Source organism: Lynx rufus, unplaced genomic scaffold (assembly GCF_022079265.1).
Source record: "Lynx rufus isolate CCGP_SWC_20201006 ecotype Redwood Valley unplaced genomic scaffold, mLynRuf1.p SCAF_30, whole genome shotgun sequence".
Classification (NCBI taxonomy): Eukaryota; Metazoa; Chordata; class Mammalia; order Carnivora; family Felidae; genus Lynx; species Lynx rufus.
In genome coordinates this window covers 3,609,642-3,632,079 of record NW_025814846.1, presented here as the reverse complement: position 1 = coordinate 3,632,079, position 22,438 = coordinate 3,609,642, and the positions used below count along the sequence as shown (strand labels likewise).

Here is a 22,438-nt window from a genome sequence, read left to right as displayed (position 1 = left end):
CTCAGCGCCCGATGTAGGGCATGAACTTACAGACCGCGAGATCATGACCTGAGCTGAAGTCAGATGCTCAACCGACTGAGCCACCCAGGCACCCCAGGACAAAAGAGACATTATAATGAGCCCTCTTGACAACCAGATTTCATTATTTAGAAGGTGTGGGTGGTTGGGGCACCTGGGTGGCTCAGTTGGTTGGGTGTCTGACTCTGGCTCAGGTCATGATCTCATGGTTCATGGGTTTCAGCCATGCATCAGGCTCTGTGCTGGCCGTTGGGAGCCTGGGGCCTGCTTCTGATTCTGTGTCTCCCTCTCTCTGTGCCCCTCCCCTGTTCATGCTCTACCTCTCTCTCTCAAAAATAAACATTAGAAAAAATATTTTTAGAAGGTGTGGGTAGTTAGGGGCAAGCAGGAGGCTGGCTGGATTAACTTTTTGACCCCTTCCAGCTGGTGTGGCCCATGCTGGTATTGGGAATGTGGAGGGGTAAGCTTTTGCCCAGAAGTTCTAGCCACCCCCCACAGTGTTCCCACCTCAGGGCCCTTGGGTGCTACAGACTTCCATCCCCCAGGCTGTAACTGTTGCTGTCAGCTCCATTGCTTTTGAGCTTATTCTATGCTATCTTACCACCCAACCAGCTCCAGGTAATGCTTCAAAGGACAGCCCATCTTAGTTTCTGCCTCCTTGGGAAGTATGGGCCTGGTAGCAGCTCTGGCCAGGTACTCCAGGAGAGTTTGGCTTTTGTTCGGTTTTAGACCTTGGTGCCTAGCATAGTGGTTAGCACCAACTAACTATTCAGGTAATACTGATTGAATAAGTGCACAGCCAAGTAGGAGTGAATTTGGAGGGGAGAGCCTAGGGAGACCGACATGGGAACAGATTAATAGGATGGCTATGGTCATCTAGGCAGGCTCCTGGCCCCCATCTGTAGTACAATAGAAGCCAGTTGACCTATTGTAGCCTCAGATTCCCCATTTGTGCAGTAGGCCTGCTTTGGACAGGGCTGTCATGGGGACCAAATGAGATGTGGGATGGTCAAATGTCTTCTCTGCTGATGGGAAGTTACTTCAGGCCAAGGGTTCATACTACAAAAATCCTAGTATATGTTTTTTGTATCTATGGCCAACATGATTTCTCCTGTTTAATGAAGAATATTCTAACTTGGTGGACTTGGAAGACTCTGTAACTAGACTGCCTGGATTTGCATCTTGACACACCACTTCCTAGCTGCTGACTTTGGGCAAGTCACTAGCTATCTCTGGGCCTCAGTTTTCTCAATCTGTCAAATAGAAATATAGCACTTACCCCACAGGGGTGTTTTGAAGATTCATTGATATAAACCATATAAAAAGTACCTAGGCCTGGAACGTAACAATGACTCTGTACCCTTTGGCTGTTGTTATTATTATCTCATTTTATACTTGCAGAAACCTCATGTTGTCAGTGCTATAATCATATCCCTATTTTACAGATGAGAACACTGAAGCACAAGGAAGTTAGGTCTTGCCCAATGTGATCTGTGTAAAGTCCTTAGCTCAGGACCTGGCACATAGTAGGTGCTCAGTAAATATTAGTGTTTCATATTAATTATTATTAATAATTACATTCACTATTGTAAATATTGTTATCAATAATGAACACAACCACAATTAAGAAGTAGCAGAGTCAAGACTAAAAGCCACATTCTCAGATTGCTAGCCTGTTAGTCTTCCCTCTGTAACCCAAAACCTCTATGTTTCTAGACTTTACACAGCTGTTAGGCCACCATTGTGGATTCTCCTTCCCTTCACCCCATATGACCTAAATATGCATGTTGTCACCCCCTACCCACAAAGCCAAGGCCCCTGCCTTCTCCTTTATGTTCAGAATCACAGCCCTCCCTTTGGCTTCAGGTCTCCAGGGAGGCCTGTGTCCCCTGGCTTCCAGAGGGAGAACAAACCCCTCTTGAAGAGGCTACTTCTCTCAGGCCAATTTTTTCTTCCTATAAGAGACAATTTTCTCTGGATCTTAGGGTGGGGCCAGGCTCCTTCAAGGCATTTCCTGCCCAGGAGTTTATATTTGGCCCCAGCAAAAGGAAAAGGAAGTAGGCAAGGGGGGTGGGGTTGGGATGTAGAAGTGGTGGCACAAGGTCAAAATGGGTGCATGCCAAGACTTTGCAGGCCAAGAGAGGAAGCAGGAGATGGCGCATGTCCCTTCTTAAGTGGGCTTGGATGCCTTCATAGGAGCTTGGGATGGAAGAGCTGAGTATTCCTTGAGGTCAGAATGCCTTCACCCTCACGTAGAGGTTATTTTCCATTTTTATACCTCTGGGCCTTGGTTCCTGTTCCTGTGGCTTCTGCACTGGAGCAAGGTGTTCTGCTAGTCATCTAGTTGGCTGAGTTGCAGGTGTGTCCTCAGTTCTGTGTCTCTGCTATAGTGATTCCAGAGGAATGGGTGGAGTCATAGGTTCGCACACTGTTTAGTTGGAAAGCAGGACTTCCTGTCTGGGTGTTGCCTGAACATTCTGTAGCTCTGATTACACTGCAGTGGAGATACTGAGACCAATAAGACCCAGTTGAACTCCAGTTGAATGGGGGAGATAGTCTCATGTGCTGCTGAGAAGGTAATGGAAATGTGTAGAAGGTCATTTAATTTAAATGAACCATTGGGTGGTAGGGAGTTAGTGAGAGGTCAGGGAAGGAAGATTTCATAGGATGCATCCATCCTGATGCATAATAGGAATTTTCAGCTTCAAGTCAGGCTGGGTCTAGAGTGTAGAAGGTCTCAAGTGCTAGGTGGAAGACAGTCTGGTATCTACCCTGGGCTGTGGGCAGTGGGAAGCCTGCTAGGTTGCAGAGTAGGAGAGTGGCCAGGTCAAAGCTTGGCTCTTGTAAGAAGAAGCTGGCAGGACAATCTGTTGAAAGGAGAGACTAGAGCCTGGGAACTTGGAGGGCTTAAGTAATCTAGACATGAGAACCTAGAGCACGGTTGGGCATGGGAAACCGTGACCACCTGATGGAAAAGTTGATAGAACTTGGTGACTAAATACATGAGCCAAGAAAGGACAGAATAGGATGGCTAGTGTTTCAAACCTGGGTGTTTGGTGCCTTTGGAGGTAGAAAATCTGGAGAGAAAGCCAGGTTGGGAGGGGAAGATGAGTTTGGTCTTGGTCTTCACCGAAGACCCTCACTGGAGTCTCCCAGAAGAGAATGTGCAGGAGGAGGAAAGCTCCCTATACTGAACCAGCCACTGCTAATCACACACACCCTTGCTCTGGGTCTAGATTTGGTGAGTGGCTATTAGAAGATGGGGAAACTGTAGCCCAGAGAGTGTTGGTGGCTTGCCCAAGGTCACCCAACAAGTTCCTAGTATAGTTGGGGCTAGAATGTAGTTCTCCTGGCCTTAAATCCAATAATCTTTCCACCCATACCATAATGGAGAGCAGTTTCCACTGGTCTAACATCTGCCCCAGACCAGTTAGGCTGGCAGCTCTTGCCTCCAGGCTGGGAACTGGAGGTGATGGAGTAGTACATGACTTATTAAAACACATGTCTTTCCTTGTCACCATGACCTTGTCAGAGCACTTGGGGACTGGGTTGGGGGCAGGATCCCCTGGAGGCAAGAAAGCTAATGGAGTGACTGCAACAAAGCAGGTGACAGCTTTGACCTTCACTGTCACAGAGAAGCCCTGGGCTAAGCAAGAATGTCAGCTGCCTGCTTTAACCCTGCTGTATCAAGTGCCAGTTCAGGAGGCCACAGACTGGACCCAAATTTTCAAGCAGCCCCAGCAGGCCAGAGGTCTGATTTAGCCACAAGGCCCTCATGAGCCTCCCTTGCTTAAAGCTGCATACCAGATCTCCGGCTACAGCTTCTATGGGAAGAGGTGTATGGTTGGGGGTTTCATGCATGACTTCCATATTTATAAAAACTCCAAACTAGAACTGCCACCTGTCTGTGGCTGACCCAACTCTGCCTACGAAGGATTAACAGGGTCCACAGACCAGGGACGCCACTGAATCATGTATCCATTATTTGCCTCATCCCTCAGGATATCCCCAAGGAAGGATGGGAATACCTGGAAGTGCTAGAGGATCCCAGGTAAGGTGGAGCTGACCCTCATAGTTTCACATTTCAGGTCTGGAGTCAACCGTTCTTTTGTTGTGGGGACTGTCCTGTGTGGTGTAGCATGTTTAGCGGCATCCCTGGCCTCTACTCAATAGATGCTAATAACATCCCTCCCCAGTTGTGATGGCCAAAAATGTTTCTAGATATTTCCATAGGTCCCCTGGGGCATAACATTGTCTCTGGTTGAGAATCCCTGAGGCCTAATGGCTTTGGTGTGGACATGGAGTGTTAAGGATAAAGGGGTATTAGAATGGAGAGCCACACATGTGAGCTTGCCACTAGCCAGCAAGATTCAGTGGCTTCACTAATGTTGCCACCCAGTCCCATGGTATTGTCCCTTCCTGGGCTGTGTGCCTTGGTGGTGCCTCAGTTCTGACAGGGAGACTCCAAAAGTGTTGCATGTGTGGGCGCAGGAGCTTGGCATCCAGCTGTAGCTCTGGCTGAGATTGAGGCTGGCATCCAAACAGGTGTAGTAGGAGCCCCGAGTTCTGCCTGTGACCTAACAAGCCAGAGGCCAGCCAGTGACTAGCACAGCCAAGCTAGTTGCTTGAAATCCAACAGCCCTTACCATGGCACCCCTCCTGTGAGGTTTAGAATGTAGGATGAGAGCTATTTTGGTCTTGTCTCTTTTCCTCCATTTGTGTCCCTCCCCTGTAAGAATCTAGTAAGAATTGTAATTACAGCTAAGAGCAGTAGTAGCAGGGAGACAACGAGTGTACCCAGTCTCCTAGTGGACAGGGTATTGCAGACTCCCCTGAATCTCCCTTCCAAGGTCAGGAAGGGGCAAATCTTGGCAGTCTTCAAATTCATGATAGCTGTTATTATGAGCCCTTGTGAAGGCTCCCCTCCCACTGTCCCTCAGGGAGAGAGGGGGCATAGCCAGACAGTCACCTGTTGCAGCATTTGTGAAAATTTGAATGAAGATCCACTTCTGAGGGATCCAAGGATCAAGACTGGGTGGGCATACTTCTTGTGGCCTGGGCTCCTTAGATGTATCCTTATGAGAGGGTGAAAGGAGCTGGTAATAGCTGCCTGGGGCCAAGTGAGATCCAAGCCATCTGCCACAAAGCCAACATCTCTTCCTTAAGCAGGATCCCTCTCTAGTAATGGAGATGGGCAAAGAGAAAGGGCCTTGCATCAACCAAGAGAAACAATCTGAGAAGCCTTTTGCCAGGACCTAGCAGCAGGGCCTGGAGTGGTAGGGGGCCCCTCTGCCTACCTTGAATACCAGCTTTATCTCACAAAGTCCACCTTAGACACTTGGGTCATCACACAGTGGCATCCCAGATCTTTCTCCACTCCTTCACAATGGTGGCTTTTCCTCCTGTGCTCATTAAAGGTGAGAAAGACCATGATGATGCCAGACCTTATTTTGGAGACACTCCCTCTACGGTGAGGGCCGTGAAGGAGATGCCTTTCCAAATAGGAAACAAAGTAAGGTAAAGGAAATCAACACAATTGCTGGTCCTCTGTTTGAATAAATTACCTTCACATATACCCATAGGTATGCCCTCCCCTGTCTTACCATAAGCTCATTGCTTTCTTGCTCCTTCACTCTGGCTGAGAGAACATGGACCAGTGATTAGAATGGGCCCGAGTCTGGCCTCTGGCTAGAATCTTTCCAGAGACCTATGTTGTGGCTTTTTAGCTGGCCATGTTTGTTTAAGGCCTACACTTTATATTGCCTACACTTTAGAATCATCTGGAAAGCTCTCAAAAACAAATGAAAACTAACCACCCCTGTTCCCAGAGATTCTAATTTAATTTGGTCATGATGGGGGCCCAGGCACTGGAATTTTTAAAAGATCCCAGATTATAATGTGCAGTCCAAGTTGAGAGAGTACTGCTTCAGCAGGACAAGGATCCTTTGATGTGGGGCCTCTGTGACATCCACCCATTGCTTATCCTGGGCCCTGAGTCTTACCTGGTACCTATGTCTGAGCTGGCTTTTGGGTTGGGGAAGCGCAGGCAGAAGTGGGGTTCAAGTGGCTCTCTCACGGCCCAGAGTGACCACAATGCGAAAGTCCCCCAAGTGTGGCATGAAGAGGGTCAGGTTGGTGTATCGGCTGGGTGCAGCCTGACCTCCCTCAGCTTAGTTGCCAGTTGCCTTTTCTTTTTCTCCTAGCTCATTCTTACTGTTTTAAAACTAGGACACAATCTGAACTGAGCCTTAGAGACTGAATTTGTGAATACCAAGTTCAAGTAGTTTTATTTTAAGGTTTTATTTAAATTCCAGTTAGTTAACATATAGTGTAATATTAGTTTCAGGAGAGAGAGGCCAAGTTCAAGTAGCCTTAACAAAAGTAGCACTAATGATAGCTTTCATATAGTCACTTTCAAAACCAGGAAAAAGCTGACCAAATCCACACAGTAGCTGTGGAAGTAAGCAGGAAAGTTGTTAGTCCTTGCTGTATAGATCAAAATCCAAAGCTTACGGAATGAAGCAAGTTGCCTAAAATGACTTAGGCAGCAGGTAGGGGAGCCAGCTTGATTGTAAAAAGCTCTTTCTTCAACTCAGTTATCATCTTTGAACATTATTGCATTTCCTCAGTGGGGATGTTGCTGCCCCTTTCCCGAGCGCATAAACTCTACTCTTGTTCATATAGCATTTCTCAAGAAGAAAAGCCCTGCTTTTCTCCTCATTCCATCCTTCTCTGAATAGAAAAAAAAAAAAAACCCTGTGCTAAGAGGATCCCTGGTGCATGGCCTATATTAGTAGGTGCACATCCTGTCATTGGCCTCTGAAATCATCCATTGCTGCTCAGCAATGTTTCTTTGACACTCCCTCCAGGAGACTCGTGGGTATGGCCTTGAGGCCCGATTTGATGTTGGAGCTTTCGAGTATGCCCTTTTTCCAAACTTTTATGGCTCAGATCAGCTGGGACCCTCCCCAGGGAAAGAGTCTGGGCTTAAATCTCAGTGGAAACCTGGGGCGCCTGGGTGGCTCAGTTGGTTGAGCGTCCAATTTCGGCTCAGGTCATTATCTCACAGTTCCTGAGCTTGAGCCCTGGATCGGGTTCTGTGCTGACATCTCAGGCTGCTTCGGATTTTGTGTCTCCTTCTCTCTCTGCCCCTCCCCTGATCATGCTCTGTCTCTGTCTCTCAAAAATAAAGAAACATTAAAAAAATTTTTTTTTTAAATCTCAGTGAAATCGAGCTTGTGCCAGATGAGTGACATCCCTGACCTGTCCCAGCATATCAACCTAGCCTTGACCAAAGCATGGCCTGCAGAATATAGTGAAACTGCTGAAATCTGCACATCTGGACATAGAAACAGGACTAGGGGTCACAGACATTCCCACATCACTCGCCTCAGCCTGCCTGGTGTTACTCTCCCCACGAGGCATGTAAGGCAGTCCTCAGTCCAGGACACCTGGGCCCCAACCGCAGGTGAGTGGACTCTACTGGGGATGAGTGGTCACTCCTGGCCCCAGCCTCAACAGGCTGGGATGTGTGGGAGGGATGAAAGCAAAGCACTTTAGCTCAGCCCTTAATCACCAAGACATATATCTTTGCTCCATTTGGGAGGGAGCCTCAGGGCCTCCCAGCCCTCCATGAGGTGGTATATTGTTAGGAGCCAGTGTCCCTGACATCCTGTTGGGTAATAACCCATTACATTCTCCAGATTCCTGCCAGGGAGTACTTTCTGGGGATTCATCCCATAACCCTGCTTCAAACTACTTGGATCCTTTGTCTTTTGGAGCTATTGTGGCCTCTTTGAAACTTCTGCCTCCTAACTAACGTCACTTCCTGGAGCCATTTGGCTGCAATTTTGACAGTGATGTGGATGCAGCCACTTTCTTTTTGTTTTGTTTTGTTTTTATTTTTTTAATATCAAATTTATCGTTAAATTGGTTTCCATACAACACTCAGTGCTCATCCCCAAAAGGTGCCCTCCTCAGTACCCATCACCCACCCTCCCCTCCCTCCCACCTCCCCATCTACCCTCAGTTTGTTCTCAACTTTTTAAGAGTCTCTTATGCTTTGGCTCTCTCCCTCTCTAACCTTTTTTTTTCTTTCCTTCCCCTCCCCCCCGGACTTCTGTTAAGTTTCTCAGGATCCACATAAGAGTGAAAACATATGGTATCTGTCTTTCTCTGTATGACTTATTTCACTTAGCATCACACTCTCCAGTTCCATCCACGTTGCTACAAAAGGCCAGATTTCATTCTTTCTCATTGCCATGTAGTATTCCATTGCGTATATAAACCACAATTTCTTTATCCATTCATCAGTTGATGGACATTTAGGCTCTTTCCATAACTTGGCTATTGCTGAGAGTGCTGCTATAAACATTGGGGTACAAGTGTCCCTATGCATCAGTCCTCCTGTATCCCTTGGGTAAATTCCTAGCAGTGCTATTGCTGGGTCATAGGGTAGATCTATTTTTAATTTTTTGAGGAACCTCCACACTGCTTTCCAGAGTGGCTGCACCAATTTGCATTCCCAGCAACAGTGCAAGAGGGTTCCTGTTTATCCACATCCTCTCCAGCATCTATAGTCTCCTGATTTGTTCATTTTGGCCACTCTGACTGGCGTGAGGTAATATCTGAGTGTGCTTTTGATTTGTATTTCCCTGATGAGGAGCGACGTTGAGCATCTTTTCATGTGCCTGTTGGCCATGTGGATGTCTTCTTTAGAGAAGTGTCTATTCATGTTTTCTGCCCATTTCTTCACTGGATTATTTGTTTTCCGGGTGTGGAGTTTGGTGAGCTCTTTATAGATTTTGGATACTAGCCCTTTGTCCAATATGTCATTTGCAAATATCTTTTCCCATTCCGTTGGTTGCCTTCTAGTTTTGTTGATTGTTTCCTTTGCAGTGCAGAAGCTTTTTATCTTCATGAGGTCCCAATTGTTCATTTTTGCTTTTAATTCCCTTGCCTTTGGAGATGTGTCAAGTAAGAGATTGCTACGGCTGAGATCAGAGAGGTTTTTGCCTGCTTTCTCCTCTAGGGTTTTGATGGTTTCCTGTCTCACATTCAGTTTCTTTATCCATTTTGAGTTTGTTTTTGTGAATGGTGTAAGAAAGTGGTCTAGTTTCATCCTTCTGCATGTTGCTGTCCAGTTCTCCCAGCACCATTTGTTAAAGAGACTGTCTTTTTTCCATTGGATATTCTTTCCTGCTTTGTCAAAGATTAGTTGGCCATATTTTTGTGAGTCTAGTTCTGGGGTTTCTATTCTATTCCATTGGTCTATGTGTCTGTTTTTGTGCCAATTCCATGCTGTCTTGATGATGACAGCTTTGTAGTAGAGGCTAAAGTCTGGGATTGTGATGCCTCCTGCTTTGGTCTTCTTCTTCAAAATTACTTTGGCTATTCGGGGCCTTTTGTGGTTCCATATGAATTTTAGGATTGCTTGTTCTAGCTTTGAGAAGAATGCTATTGCAATCTTGATTGGGATTGCATTGAATGTGTAGATAACTTTGGGTAGTATTGACATTTTAACAATATTTATTCTTCCAATCCACGAGCACGGAATGTTTTTCCATTTCTTTATATCTTCTTCAATTTCCTTCATAAGCTTTCTATAGTTTTCAGTATACAGATCTTTTACATCTTTGGTTAGATTTATTCCTAGGTATTTTATGCTTCTTGGTGCAATTGTGAATGGGATCAGTTTCTTTGTCTTTCTGTTGCTTCATTATTAGTGTATAAGAAGGCAACTGATTTCTGTACATTGATTTTGTATCCTGCGACTTTGCTAAATTCATGTATCAGTTCTAGCAGACTTTTGGTGGAGTCTGTTGGATTTTCCATTTATGATATCATGTCATCTGCAAAGAGTGAAAGCTTGAAATCATCTTTGCCAATTTGGATGCCTTTGATTTCCTTTTGTTGTGTGATTGCTGATGCTAGAACTTCCAACACTATGTTAAACAACAACGGTGAGAGTGGACATCCCTGTCGTGTTCCTGATCTCAGGGAAAAAGCTCTCAGCTTTTCCCCATTGAGGATGATATTAGCTGTGCGCTTTTCATAAATGGCTTTTATGATGTTTAAGTAAGTTCCTTCTATCCCAACTTTCTTGAAGGTTTTTATTAAGAAAGGATGCTGATTTTGTCAAATGCTTTTTCTGCATTGATTGACAGGATCATATGGTTCTTTTCTTTTCTTTTATTAATGTGATGTATCACATTGATTGATTTGCAAATGTCGAACCAACCCTGCAGCCCACGAATGAATCCCACTTGATCATGGTGAATAATTCTTTTTATATGCTGTTGAATTCAATTTGCTAGTATCTTATTGAGAATTTTTGCATCCGTATTCATCAGGGATATTGGCCTGTAGTTCTCTTTTTTTACTGGGTCTCTGTCTGGTTTAGGAATCAAAGTAATGCTGGCTTCATAGAATGAGTCTGGAAGTTTTCCCTCCCTTTCTATTTTTTGGAATAGCTTGAGAAGGATAGGTATTATTTCTGCTTTAAATGTCTGGTAGAATTTCCCTGGGAAGCCATCTGGTCCTGGACTCTTATTTGTTGGGAGATTTTTGATAACTGATTCAATTTCTTTGCTGGTTATGGGTCTGTTCAAGCTTTCTATTTCTTCCTGTTTGAGTTTTGGGAGTGTGTGGGTGTTTAGGAATTTGTCCTTTTCTTCCAGGTTGTCCAGATTGTTGGCATATAATTTTTCATAGTAGTCCCTGATAATTGCTTGTATTTCTGAGGGATTGGTTGTAATAATTCCATTTTCATTCATGATCTTATGTATTTGGGCCATCTCTCTTTTCTTCTTGAGAAGCCTGGCTAGAGGTTTATCAATTTTGTATATTTTTTCAAAAAACCAACTCTTGGTTTCTTTGATCTGCTCTACAGTTTTTTTAGATTCTATATTTTTTATTTCTGCTCTGATCTGTATTATTTCTCTTCTTCTGCTGGGTTTGGGGTGTCTTTGCTGTTCTGCTTCTATTTCCTTTAGGTGTGCTGTTAGATTTTATATTTGGGATTTTTCTTGTTTCTTGAGATAGGCCTGGATTATAATGTATTTTCCTCTCAGGACTGCCTTCGCTGGGATGTAGCCACTTTCTAGACCCAGAAGGGAATGCTAGCTGGGCCTCTTTCTCCTGTTTGTTGTTCTTTCTTGGGACCCTTCAGTTAGTTGGGAGTACTTGTACTATGTGTTAGGGTATTTTTCCACTCTCCAGTATTTTATTTAATGCTCTCAGTAGCTATTACAGGTAGACACAATTCCATCCATTTTACAGTGGGGGAAACTGAGTCTTACAGAGGTTAAACAACTTGCCAAGGTCCGAGAGCTAGTGACTGACAGCACTAGGATTTCAACTCAAGCTTGTTACTCCACTACATCAGGAGGTCAAAAAAAAGTTTGGGGACCTGGAGTTTGTTCCTTTGAGTCTAAGCCCTTTGTTTACCTGGCCTCTGAGGGCAAGTGGCATAATGAAATGGGAAAGAGAGAGCTGTAAAGGAAATTAAAAGGTCAGGGTCTCACATGAAAAGACATTTCTCCAAAGAAGACATACAGATGGCCAACAGATGCATGAAAATATGCTCATCATCACTTACTATCAGGGAAATACAAATCAAAACTATAATGAGATATCACCTCACACTGGTCAGAATGGCTAAAATCAACAATATCAGAAACAACAGGTGTTGGTGAGGATGTGGAGAAAGAAGGACCCTCGTGCAGTGTTGGAATGCAGCCACTGGTGCAGCCACTCTGGAAAACCGTATGAAGTTTCCTCAAAAAGTTAAAAATAGAACTACCCCATGATCCAGCAAATGCACTACTATTTACCTAAAGAATACAAAAACACTAATTCAAAGGAATATGTGCACCCCTCTGTTTATGGCAGCATTGTTTATAATAGCCAAGTTATGGAAGTAGCCCATGTCCATCAATTGATGAATGGGTAAAGATGTGGTGTGTGTGTGTGTGTGTATAGTGTACACACACACACACAATGGAATATTAGTGATCAAAAAGAATGAAATCTTACCATTTGCAATGACATGGATGGAGCTGGAGAGCATTATGCTAAACAAAATAAGTCAGATAACGACAAATACCATATGATTTCACTCATATGTGGAAGTTAGGAAACAACATAGGAGCAAAGGGAAAGAGAGAGAAAGTGCAAGAGAGCATGCACACAAGAAATAGACTCTTAAAATACAGAGAACAAACTGATGGTTACCAGAGGGGAGTTGGTCAGGGGATGGGTGAAATAAGGGGTGGGGATTAAGAAGTGTACTTGTGATGAGCACCAGGTGATGTATGGAATTGTTGACTCATCATATTGTACACCTGAAACTAAAATAACACTGTATGTTAAGTAACTGGAATTAAAACAAAAACTTAAAAAAAATAAAAGATTAGGATCATAGTCTCAGCTGTGACATATAACTCTGTGGGAATTGGGAAAGTTCCTCGGGACTCAACATGCCCCATACTATAGCTTTTTAAAAGTGCTGACGTGGAAAGCCCCACCAGAGACCAATTAAATCAGCCTCTGAGGATGGGATCCCAGGGAACTGGTCTTTTTTAAGCTTCCTAGCTGATTTTAACGTGCATCCCAGGGTGAAAATCCTTCAGCTAGGGATATAGGCCAGTGCTTCTCAAACTTTAATGTGCATGCAAATAAACTCAGGATGTAGTTAAATATAGATTCTGATTCAGTAGGTCTGGAATTCTGCATTTCTAACAAGCTCCCTGGTGATGCTGATGCTGCTGGTCCAGAGATCACAGTTAAAGTAGTAGCGGGCTAGAGGGCTCTAGGTAAAAGCAAAAGAACTTGGTGCCCACTCAGGTGCACTGGTTTCCTTCCCACCAACCCTGGCTAGGGCCAATGCCTAGCGTTAGAGGAGCAGGCGGCTCACCACTCTCCTGTGGGCTCTGCCTCTGTGGCTCTGGTAGATGGTGCAGATGTGTAAGATGTGGGACTTTCTTACTACACTCTCTCAACTTCTTCAGGCTTAAGAAGGACCTCAGGACTAATGGGCAGGCAGGTGCCTCTCTCCTTCCCTTTCCTCTTTGTTCTGCCTGTAGCCATAAATGGCTAAGGGCTGCAGTGGACTTCAAGGGTGTGTTCTTGGCATGCAGGCCTAACCCTGGGGATTAGCTTTCCTACCTGGGGTGGCCATAGCAGACTCATGGCCCTTTAAGGGTCACTATTTCTTTCTGTGCCTGTTCCTGCCTTTCTGGGAACTATCAGGTCCTTTCTTTGGTACCTTCTCTTCATCCTAATCATGGGAAAGCAGAGCTGGCTGCAGGAGGGGCTCTGAGGATGGAGAAGGGCCTTCTCCTGGGGGTGTGGTAGGATCAGGAGACAGGGAGGTGGTAGTGGCAGCTGGCTAAGCTGTTTTAGCAGCAAAACCAGGTACCTCGGATGCTTCCTGAGCTGGTGTGAGGTCCCTTCCAACAGCTCTTACCACAGTTCCCCCACACCACCAATTGCCTAGAGACCTGTATCCTCTGCTAGGCCTGCATTGCCCCCTGTCAGAGGGTCTGAGGTACTGTTAGCTAAGCTCTGTGGGAACAAACACTTTCCAGGACCTCTCTGAAGTCCGGATGATTCCTAGATCTTTATCATAGGTTAGAAAGTTGCAGTAACAAGAAACATGGGCACATACACACACCATTCAAGTGCTGCACAGACTGAGGGGGCCTATAGGGGGTGTGTGTACAGGTGCACCATCTCATACCAATCTTCACGGATCATGGACATGAGCAAACTTGGCTACAGCTATGTGCTGAGGCAGATGCTGGGGTGGCACTGACCTGATGCACTCACTCTGGGAAATGCCCAGATGTTCATCTCCGCCCCACTCCTGTTTGCCCCAAAAGCCTTCAGGAGCTCCAGGGGCTCCAGAACCTTCTCTTCTCCCCCCTCAAATCCTCATCAGTTTGTGGCCCTTGAGAAGCCTATTGTTTTTTCTCATCAACTTCGATCTTCCTGTATTCTTCCCTCTGTTGTCTACCTACCCACATCCTCTGAAATGTTGTTTTGTCTTTTAACTTCTCAGTCTCAGCTGTCAGGATCTCATCCTGGATTTTCCTGTAGAAGAGCACTGGAAAGAAAGAGCTCTTACTGTCTCAGAAAAACCCCACCAGTCTCCTCGGAGTTGCCTGGTCACAGGCGCTAAGGAAATCAAGGAGATGTTGGGAGTATGACTCTGTGGCCAGAGCAGCTCTGCTGAGCCACCAGCCTACCCCACCCTCCAACCCCACAGTGCCTTGTCCTATAGTCCCAGCCCCACTGCTCCCTGGAAGTGCTTGGGGTAGGAAACAGATGGCTGCCTGGGTAGTCCGAGGGCATTGCTGCTGGCACTCAGCCTATCCTTGCCAGGAGGGCCTCCTTTAGTCCAGCTGCATGTCTTCACTGAGGCTGGCAGAGGTGCTGGGCACTCCCAGAGCAGAGGTGGGAGGCTAACCCAGCCAATGCCCTCCAAGATTCCCACAGGTACCACTGTGTCATCATGACAGTCAGCACTGGATTATGCCACATAGATCTAGCCACAAGGGAGAGCTGGAGCAGTCTTGGGAGGTTCCCTGGGAAGGGAGGGCTGTAAATCCATGAGTGATGGGGAAGAGTAAGCACTGGGGAAGCTGCCATGTCAGAAAGGTAGGGGCCCTGAGTGGGAGGGAGACTGAGCTTTAACTCTGGCCCCAGCATTGCTACCTTGGCCAGCTGTGAGACTGTGGATGACTTCTTCCTTTCTGAGCCTGTCTGGAGATCTATAAAATGTAGATAGTAAAACCTCTTTCACAGCTTATTGTGTGTGTTAAGTGAGATTTCGTTATCAAAGTGCTAGGGAATGTGAGGTATGATGGTGGGAAAAAGAATGATAATCGTTGAACATTTTGTATCCCTAGCTGGACTAGGATGGTCTACCCAGGGTCATGGAAGGGGATGTCTCCCTGAAGAAGGGGAAGGTGAAGACACAGCTATGGCTTCCTCCCCCAGCAGTACTCCTTGATTTCAGACTTTCCTGAGAGTTGCTCCTGCTGGTGGGTTCTGTTCTTGGGCAGGGGCAGGAGAGCGAGAGGGGTATTGAGACAAGCAGGGGAATGAGGCTCAAGAATGGCCTCGCAGGACATACAGAGGGTAGGGTATGGGGAACAGGGTAAACTCTTGCTGGCTATGATATGAAACAAATAAGCCAGCTCCCTCCATGCTTTTCTTGACATTTCCAGATCATGGGAACTAGAGGTGCTTGTCTGCTGGAAATGAGGCAGCATACACCCAGGATGGCTCAGTGCCAACACCCACCTAGACCCATTTCTCTCCCTCTGTTCCATTTTAGAAGTTGAGGCCAAAAGAGCATGCAAGTGGCTCCGAGCAACAGGATTCCCTCAATATGCTCAGCTTTTTGAAGGTAAGGATACTCAGCTGCTCCCCCTCCTCTACCCCAAAACTTGCCATATCCCTCTGTTTTTCATCTGTAAAATGGTGCCAATCAGATCCTTTCTCCAACCATACAGGTAGCTGTGGACCTTGGCCCTCCTCCTATAGTTACATCATCATGTCTACTGGGTCACTTTGATTGGCTCTCATAAGCTCTCGTGTCACCCATGTCTTGACCAGGGCCCCTGCACTATACCAGTTCTGAGAATGCCACTGGCATAGATGCAATGTGGAGGGTGCATCCTGGTGTCCCCGACCTCATCTCCACTTCCCCATGGCCTCATTTCTCTGTTTCCTTCATTTTTCTGTTTTTCTTTAGTGTTGTCTATACTTTCTATTTCTGCTTTCCTTCTTCTTCTCACATTCCCCACTGTACTCTGCCTTCAACCCCACCTTGCCAATAAAACAATCCTTGTCCAGGTCACCATTGACCTCCATGTGATCAAGTTCACTAGTCACTTCCCAGTCCTTACTTAATCTCTCAATAGCATTCAGTGCCGCTGGCCACTCACTTCGGCTTCTAGAACACTCACCTGTCTTTGCTGTCTCTCTAGATGCTGCTCTTAGTCTTCTTATAGAGGACTCTGCTTTCTGTAACTGATATCTAAGTGTTGGAGTGTCCCAAAGCTCAGTCTTGGTCCCTCTTCCCTCTCAACATTTCTTTCCCAGGAGATCTTTCTCCAAATACCATCTATATTCTGGTGACTCTCAAATATTTCTGTCAGACCTCATTCCCAAGCTCAAGATTCATCTTTTCAGCCAGTAGTTAAGTATCTCCTTGGATGTCTGACAGACATCTCAAATGTAGCAGGTCTAAATTCCAACTCCTGAGAGCACCGCTGTCCACTCAAGCCCTGCATCCAGGAATCACCCTTGATTCCTCTTTTCTTTCATCTTCTATATCTAATCCTTCAGCAAGTCCCTCCTCCCTCCACGGTATGTCTCGGATCAGTCTAGTTCCTGCCATCTTTACTGCCACATCCTGTGTGACCTGCCATCACTGCTCACCTGCCAAAGTGCACCAGCCTCCTTCCTTTGCTACCTCCTCTATTCCTTTTGAGAAAAAATTTTGTTTGTTTGTTTAGAGACAGAGAGAGCAAGAGCAGGGGAGGGGAAGAGAGAGAATCCTAAGTAGGCTCTGCACTGTCGGCACAGAGCCCAACATGGGGCTTGAACTCATGAACTGTGAAGTCATGACCTGAGCCAAAACCAAGAGTTGGCAGCTTAACCTACTGAGCCACTCAGGCGTCCCCTTTCTCTTCTCTGCAATGCACAGCAGCCAGAAGGACCTTGTGAGCCTTGGGACTCACTTTGTCACTTCTGTGCTCTGTCACTCCTCTGATGGTTTCCCAGCACACTCAGAATGAGGCAAGCTTACATGTTTTATTATGACTGACAAGACTACATCACTCAACTGCTGTTTACTCCTCTTCCCTTTGCTCACTACATTCCAGGCTCCTTTCTTGCTCACTTGCTCACCATGTTTTTTCCTCACTCAACACCTTAATGTTGGTCCTGCCTGGAGCCCTCTTCCCAGGCTCTTGGCATGGCCAGCTTCCTCTTGTTCTTCAGGATTCAGTTCAGAGGTCACCACCTCAGAAAGGCCTCTGTTGACCACCTCTCTATGAGTAGCCCCCACCCCTCCAGCCTCTCTTTACCCCATCACCCTGTCTAATGTCTTTCATGGCATTCAGAACCGTATTATCTTGTTTCACACATTGCTTATTGTCTGTTGTCCCCATTAGAGTGTAAACTCCGTGAAGGCAAGGATCATTTTTTTTTTTTAATTTTTTTTTTCAACGTTTATTTATTTTTGGGACAGAGAGAGACAGAGCATGAACGGGGGAGGGGCAGAGAGAGAGGGAGACACAGCATCGGAAACCAGGCTCCAGGCTCTGAGCCATCAGCCCAGAGCCCGACGCGGGGCTCGAACTCACGGACCGCGAGATCGTGACCTGGCTGAAGTCGGACGCTTAACCGACTGCGCCACCCAGGCGCCCCGGCAAGGATCATTTTTATCTCGTTCGCTGTTGTAGCCCTAGCATCTGGCACCAAGTAGATGCATGATTAATATTAGTTAAATGAATAAATGGGCTTGCTTTACCAGTAAGACAGAGAGAGGTATGGGATTTCCTGGATGCTCTGTCATCTTACTGCACCTTCCTCTCTCTCCTTTCCTTCTTAAATCCCAAGGAGTGGGCTCCCCTGCTTTGAGCAGTAGGAGGAAATGAGGTGGGGTTTAGCTGCACACTGTCCTTTCTGTCCTCACTCTCTTCCTGATCCCCCCAGTTCATCTTGGGGCAGGGAGGAGTTTCCTTGTCTTAGTACCCAGGATTCAAAGAGGACTGGGCGAGCCCAGCTTGGCTCCTGGCAGCCACCCAAGGCCTCAGGCCTGCCATCTCCCATGGACTTGTATTATTGCTGGGTCCTCTTATCCAGCTCAACCCTCCTTTCCTTCAACCCTGAACTTGTCCCCAATGGTCAGCCTGAGTTCCCTGGGCCCCTTCTTTACTCCAGTCTTGCTCCTTTTGCTCAGCTTTTGCTTTCCTGCCTCCTCCCTTCCCTGCCCCCCCTTTGCAACTCAAGGGCTGCTGGCACTGAGTTTCTGACCATACCACTCTCAACTCATCTTGGCTTTTCTCTGCCGTACAGAAGGTCTGTTTCCCCTGGATATTGGCTCTGTGAAGAAGGACCATGGTTTTCTGGACGAGGACTCTTTGGGGGCCCTGTGCAGGTAGGGAGCACTAAGAGCCAGGCCTGGGAGGTCAGGGCCTTGCTTGGAGCTTCTTCATGGAAAGAAACAATCCCTGTCCCCTCTAACAGAGGAGGAGCCCAACTTGTAACAAAGCTCATCTGGTACAGTCACACTGCTCACTCTGTCTTCTGTGTCTGTGACACCTCACCACCCAGGCACTCTAGCTGGAAAGTCAAAATCTGGTGTTGACTCTTTTCTCCCTTCAGTTAGATTCCTGAGACATTCTTCTAATTTTCCCCTTCTCTGCTTACACTGGTTTGGGCCTTGTTTGAGGCCAAACCATGGCTTTTTGGATCCATTACAGTAGCCAACTCACTGGCCTTCCTGCCATGTCCCTCCGCGCCTTGATCCAGCCTCTTTACAGCCACTAGATTCAGTTTCCAAGCAGGAACTCCTCTGCTTAGAGTGTGTAACTGCCTGCAGAGAAAAGTGAAACTTTTTTAGCATGAGGCACCTTTGCAGTATGGCTTTGACCGACCTTATCAGCCTCAGTCTCCTCTGTCACACCAGTACTGGTCAGTTTACTCTTTCCCTCTCTACCTTGTCACAGCCTCTTGTGGAAGCCCAGGATAAGAGTCCCTGTTTTTTTTTTCCCTCCAGAAACCCATTTCTGACCACCAGGAAGCCTTCTCTGACCGCCCACCCCCTCTTCATGGAAGTTCCTTGCCCCACTCTCTGTGTGCCTGCTGTGTCTTCTAAGTTCCTGAACCTGTGCTGTCTCTCTAGTGGTTTATTCCACATATGTAAGCTTCCAGAGGACAGAAGCCATAATTTTCCTAGCACTGTGTCTGGCACTGAAACCTTCACGAGCACTGGATCTTGGGAGAGGTTTTGATATCTTGAGCATGTAAAGTAGTGGATGGCATCATGGGACTGTTTCGATAGGTTATGCCCTGAAAACTTGGGTTGGGACCCTTGGGTGAACACTGCTTCATTTCCTTATAGAAAGCTGATGACCTTGAACAATTGTGCCTCGATGAAACTGGAAGTTAATTTTCAATGCAAGCAGGTGAGTCATGGCAAGGGTGGGGTCTGGGGTCTTGTGGCACCGTGGGGAACCCAGGATATACATAGACCACTTGCAAAACTAGATCCAGTGTCCTGGGTGTCTGGAATGTACAGAGCAGTGCCTTGCCCCAACCTGAGAGTGAGGTATATTGGGCTCTTATGAGCCTGATGGGTTTTGGCAAGCCTGGTCTAGAGTTTAGAGTGTGAAAATAAGTACCATGGCCACACCAACCCCCCTCAGCACACCTCTCCACACTGAGTTTACTAATAACTTGACCTAGTGATTGCCCTTCCTCAGGGAAATCTATCTGCCTCCACTACTTGCTTTGTGATGGTGAGAATTCCTTCACTAGACAGCAGAGACAGAATAATGTGGTGGAAAAATCATGGCCTATATGATCTTAGAAGTCAAGATCCCCAACTGTGTCCACAGGAGGTCTTACATCCCTGAGCCTCGTTTTTCCCATCTCTAACCTCAAGAGGCCTTTCTGACTCTGCCAATGTGGGATTGCAGAAACCGAGAGGACTCTTAGTCCACATGTAGCCCTGGAATGCTGGCCTGATGACCTCATCTTTCCATGGGGTCAGGCTTTGTTAGTTTCCTCTGGAGCTTTCTCCACCAGAGGTCTGGAGCCAGGAGGGTCAGCTAAGCAGCCAGAACCCTGGCCTGGGAAGCAGGAAACCCCTGGGGCCTGATCCCACCTCTGCCACTGACTACTCAGTGGCCTTGAGCAAGCCTCTTCCCCTCTCTGGGCCTTCATTTCCCCATATTGCAAAATAGAAAATTAGAAAATCTAAAATCTCCTTTTAGTTCTGGCATTCTGTGATTCCAATCTAAGACTATAGCCTAGAGACTTGGGAGGCTGCTAAGGACAGGTCAAGACACCTGGATTCTAACCCTGGCTCTGTCACTGACTTACTACATGACATTGGATGACCTTAGGCAAATGACTTCTCATTTGTGGGTCTTAGTTTCCCTATCTGTAAAATGAGGAGGGATTAGATTAATTCGATGACCATTACCATCCATCTGGGCTCTGTCTCTGACTCCTGGCTTACTCTGGTACTCCAGAGCCAGCTCCACATCTAGGACATGTCTTGAGTCAGAAAGTGGCGCCCTTTATCTCAAGGTCCTCTAAGAGTTTGGAGGCAGGGAGTGGAGTACAAACAAGCACTTGAGGACTATTCTGACCTGACCCTGTGGCTCCCTCCCCAGAATGAAGACTCAGAAGAGGAAGAGCAGTGTACCATCAGCAACCACTGGGCTTTCAAGCGTGAAAGTAAATGTTGGTCTCGTGTAGGCTCCTCTGACCTACTGGCCCCACCAAGCCCTGGCCTGCCAGTGACCTCCAGCTGTGAGAGCGTCCTCACTGAGCTTAGTGCCACTTCCCTGCCAGCCATCACTGTGAGCCTATTGCCCGAGCCAGCAGACCTGCCCTTGCTAAGCTGTGCCCCCAGACCAAATGACCAGCCATTCCTCAGCCCCACCCAGGGCCAAGAGGGTCTCCAGGACAAAGCCAAGAAGCGCCATTCTCGTAGCTTCCTTAAGCACCTTGATTCTCTGAGGCGGAAGGAAAAGGGTGGCAGCCAGCAAACAGAGCCTGAGCGTAGCCCAGCCACCTCAAAGACCACCAAAGCCTCCTCTTTCTGCAGTCGCCGTGGCTTCCTCTCAGCTGGATTCTATAGGGCCAAGAATAGGACAGCCACCTCAGCTGGTGACAGTGGCACTAAGGCTCAGAGGGCTTGGGAAGCCTGGCCTGTGGCCATGTTTCGGCATCCTCCGCAGGTGCACCGGGGTGACTGCCTCGTGCATGTGCCCAGGGACCACAAACCAGGCACATTCCCTCGCTCCCTGTCCATTGAGAGCCTATTTCCTGAGGATGGACACCGCCTGGCAGATTGGCAGCCAGGTAGGCCCTGGGGCTATGAAGGGCGCCGGGGCTCCTGTGGCTCCACAGGCAGCCATGCCAGCACCTATGACAACATGCCTGAGCTATACCCAGCTGAGCCTGTACTGGCTGGGGCTGAAGCTGAAGATGAGGAGGGTGGGGGCAACTATGCCCACCTAGATGACATTCTCCAGCATGTGTGGGGGCTGCAGCAACGGGTAGAGCTCTGGTCTCAGGCCATCTACCCAGACCTGGGGACTAGAGATAAGGAAGAGGAAGAAGAGGAGGAGGTCACTTCATCAGTAAAAGTAGCCACAGTTGAGGTTGAAAGGCAGGCTGAGTCTCTGGCCCAATCAGAGGCTCTGACCCATAGAGAGTCCTCAGCTCTGGGCCAGGCTGATGTTCATCCAGTAGTCCCAGCTCAGGTTCAGGCTCAGGCTCAGGCTGAGTCCCTGGAACAGGCACAGGCCGAGGCCCCACGCCCAGCCCAGGATAATGAGCAGGAGGCAAATTCAGGTGGGGAACCAACCTCTGCCTCCAGCCTGTCTGTGGAAGAAGGACACTCCATTTATGACACTGTGGCCTCCTCCAGTGAACTGGACAGTAGTGGAAACTCTGTGAATGAGGCTGAGGCTGCAGGCTCACCAGCTGGACTTCAGGCATCAGCACCACGTGAACGACGAGATTCAGGCGTTGGGGCCTCACTGACTAGACCGTGCAGGTGGGAGTTTTGAGTAAGGGTGGGGACAGAGGACTCTGTTGTGTCTCTTTGTCCTGCTCCCCATCCTTCATCCTCCCTTTCTTCTTTCCCCTCTCTCCCATCCCTCCCTCTCTCCTCTACACAACTCTTTTTCAAGGCACTAAGAAGTGCCCAGGCCCAGGGACAGGTTCTTGATTGCCTCCAGGTTAAGTTCAGGGCTTACCTCTGCCATGGCCTTGAACAAATTCTAGCTCCACTTTGGGCATTTTTTCCCCATGAGTAAATCATAGGTGTTAGAGGACATGGTCTCTGGTCCCCAGATTTACCATTCTGGGCTCTCAGAACAGCCCCTACACTGCAGTCTTGGAGGGATAAGGGGCTGGTACTGCTTGCTGACACTAGATGGGCCTGAGCTCTGTGCCACCCTCCCTGATAGCTTCTTGGCCACTTGGCAGTCCTGGAAACTAAAATTAAGGTTTACCACCCTGGGACCCAGTAGCAATGCTGACAGTAGTCACATCTCCCTCCCTGCATTTGTTTTCTTTGGGGAGAATAAAGGGATCAGAAGAAGTCACCATTTCCTAAGGCTTATCCAAACCTGCTCCTCTGGCCCTTCTGCACTTC

General features: G+C 47.4%; 1 protein-coding gene across 4 annotated transcripts in view; it reads left to right on the top strand.

The window, feature by feature from the left end:
- The window catches only part of STARD8 (StAR related lipid transfer domain containing 8), a 37,929-nt gene that overhangs the window by 8,569 nt on the left and 6,922 nt on the right, over window positions 1-22,438 (top strand). Inside the window, exons 1-6 of one of the 4 annotated variants that reach the window (XM_047092545.1) lie at window positions 4,017-4,069; window positions 7,244-7,486; window positions 15,362-15,433; window positions 18,115-18,196; window positions 19,163-19,226; window positions 20,442-21,835. In XM_047092545.1, coding sequence (XP_046948501.1) covers window positions 7,264-7,486; window positions 15,362-15,433; window positions 18,115-18,196; window positions 19,163-19,226; window positions 20,442-21,835 — 1,835 coding nt within the window. In that variant the 5' untranslated portion in view covers window positions 4,017-4,069; window positions 7,244-7,263. Of the gene's footprint in view, window positions 1-4,016; window positions 4,070-7,243; window positions 7,487-15,361; window positions 15,434-18,114; window positions 18,197-19,162; window positions 19,227-20,441; window positions 21,836-22,438 lie in introns of those variants that run through there. The other 3 variants (XM_047092547.1, XM_047092548.1, XM_047092546.1) reach the window with 3 other exon arrangements.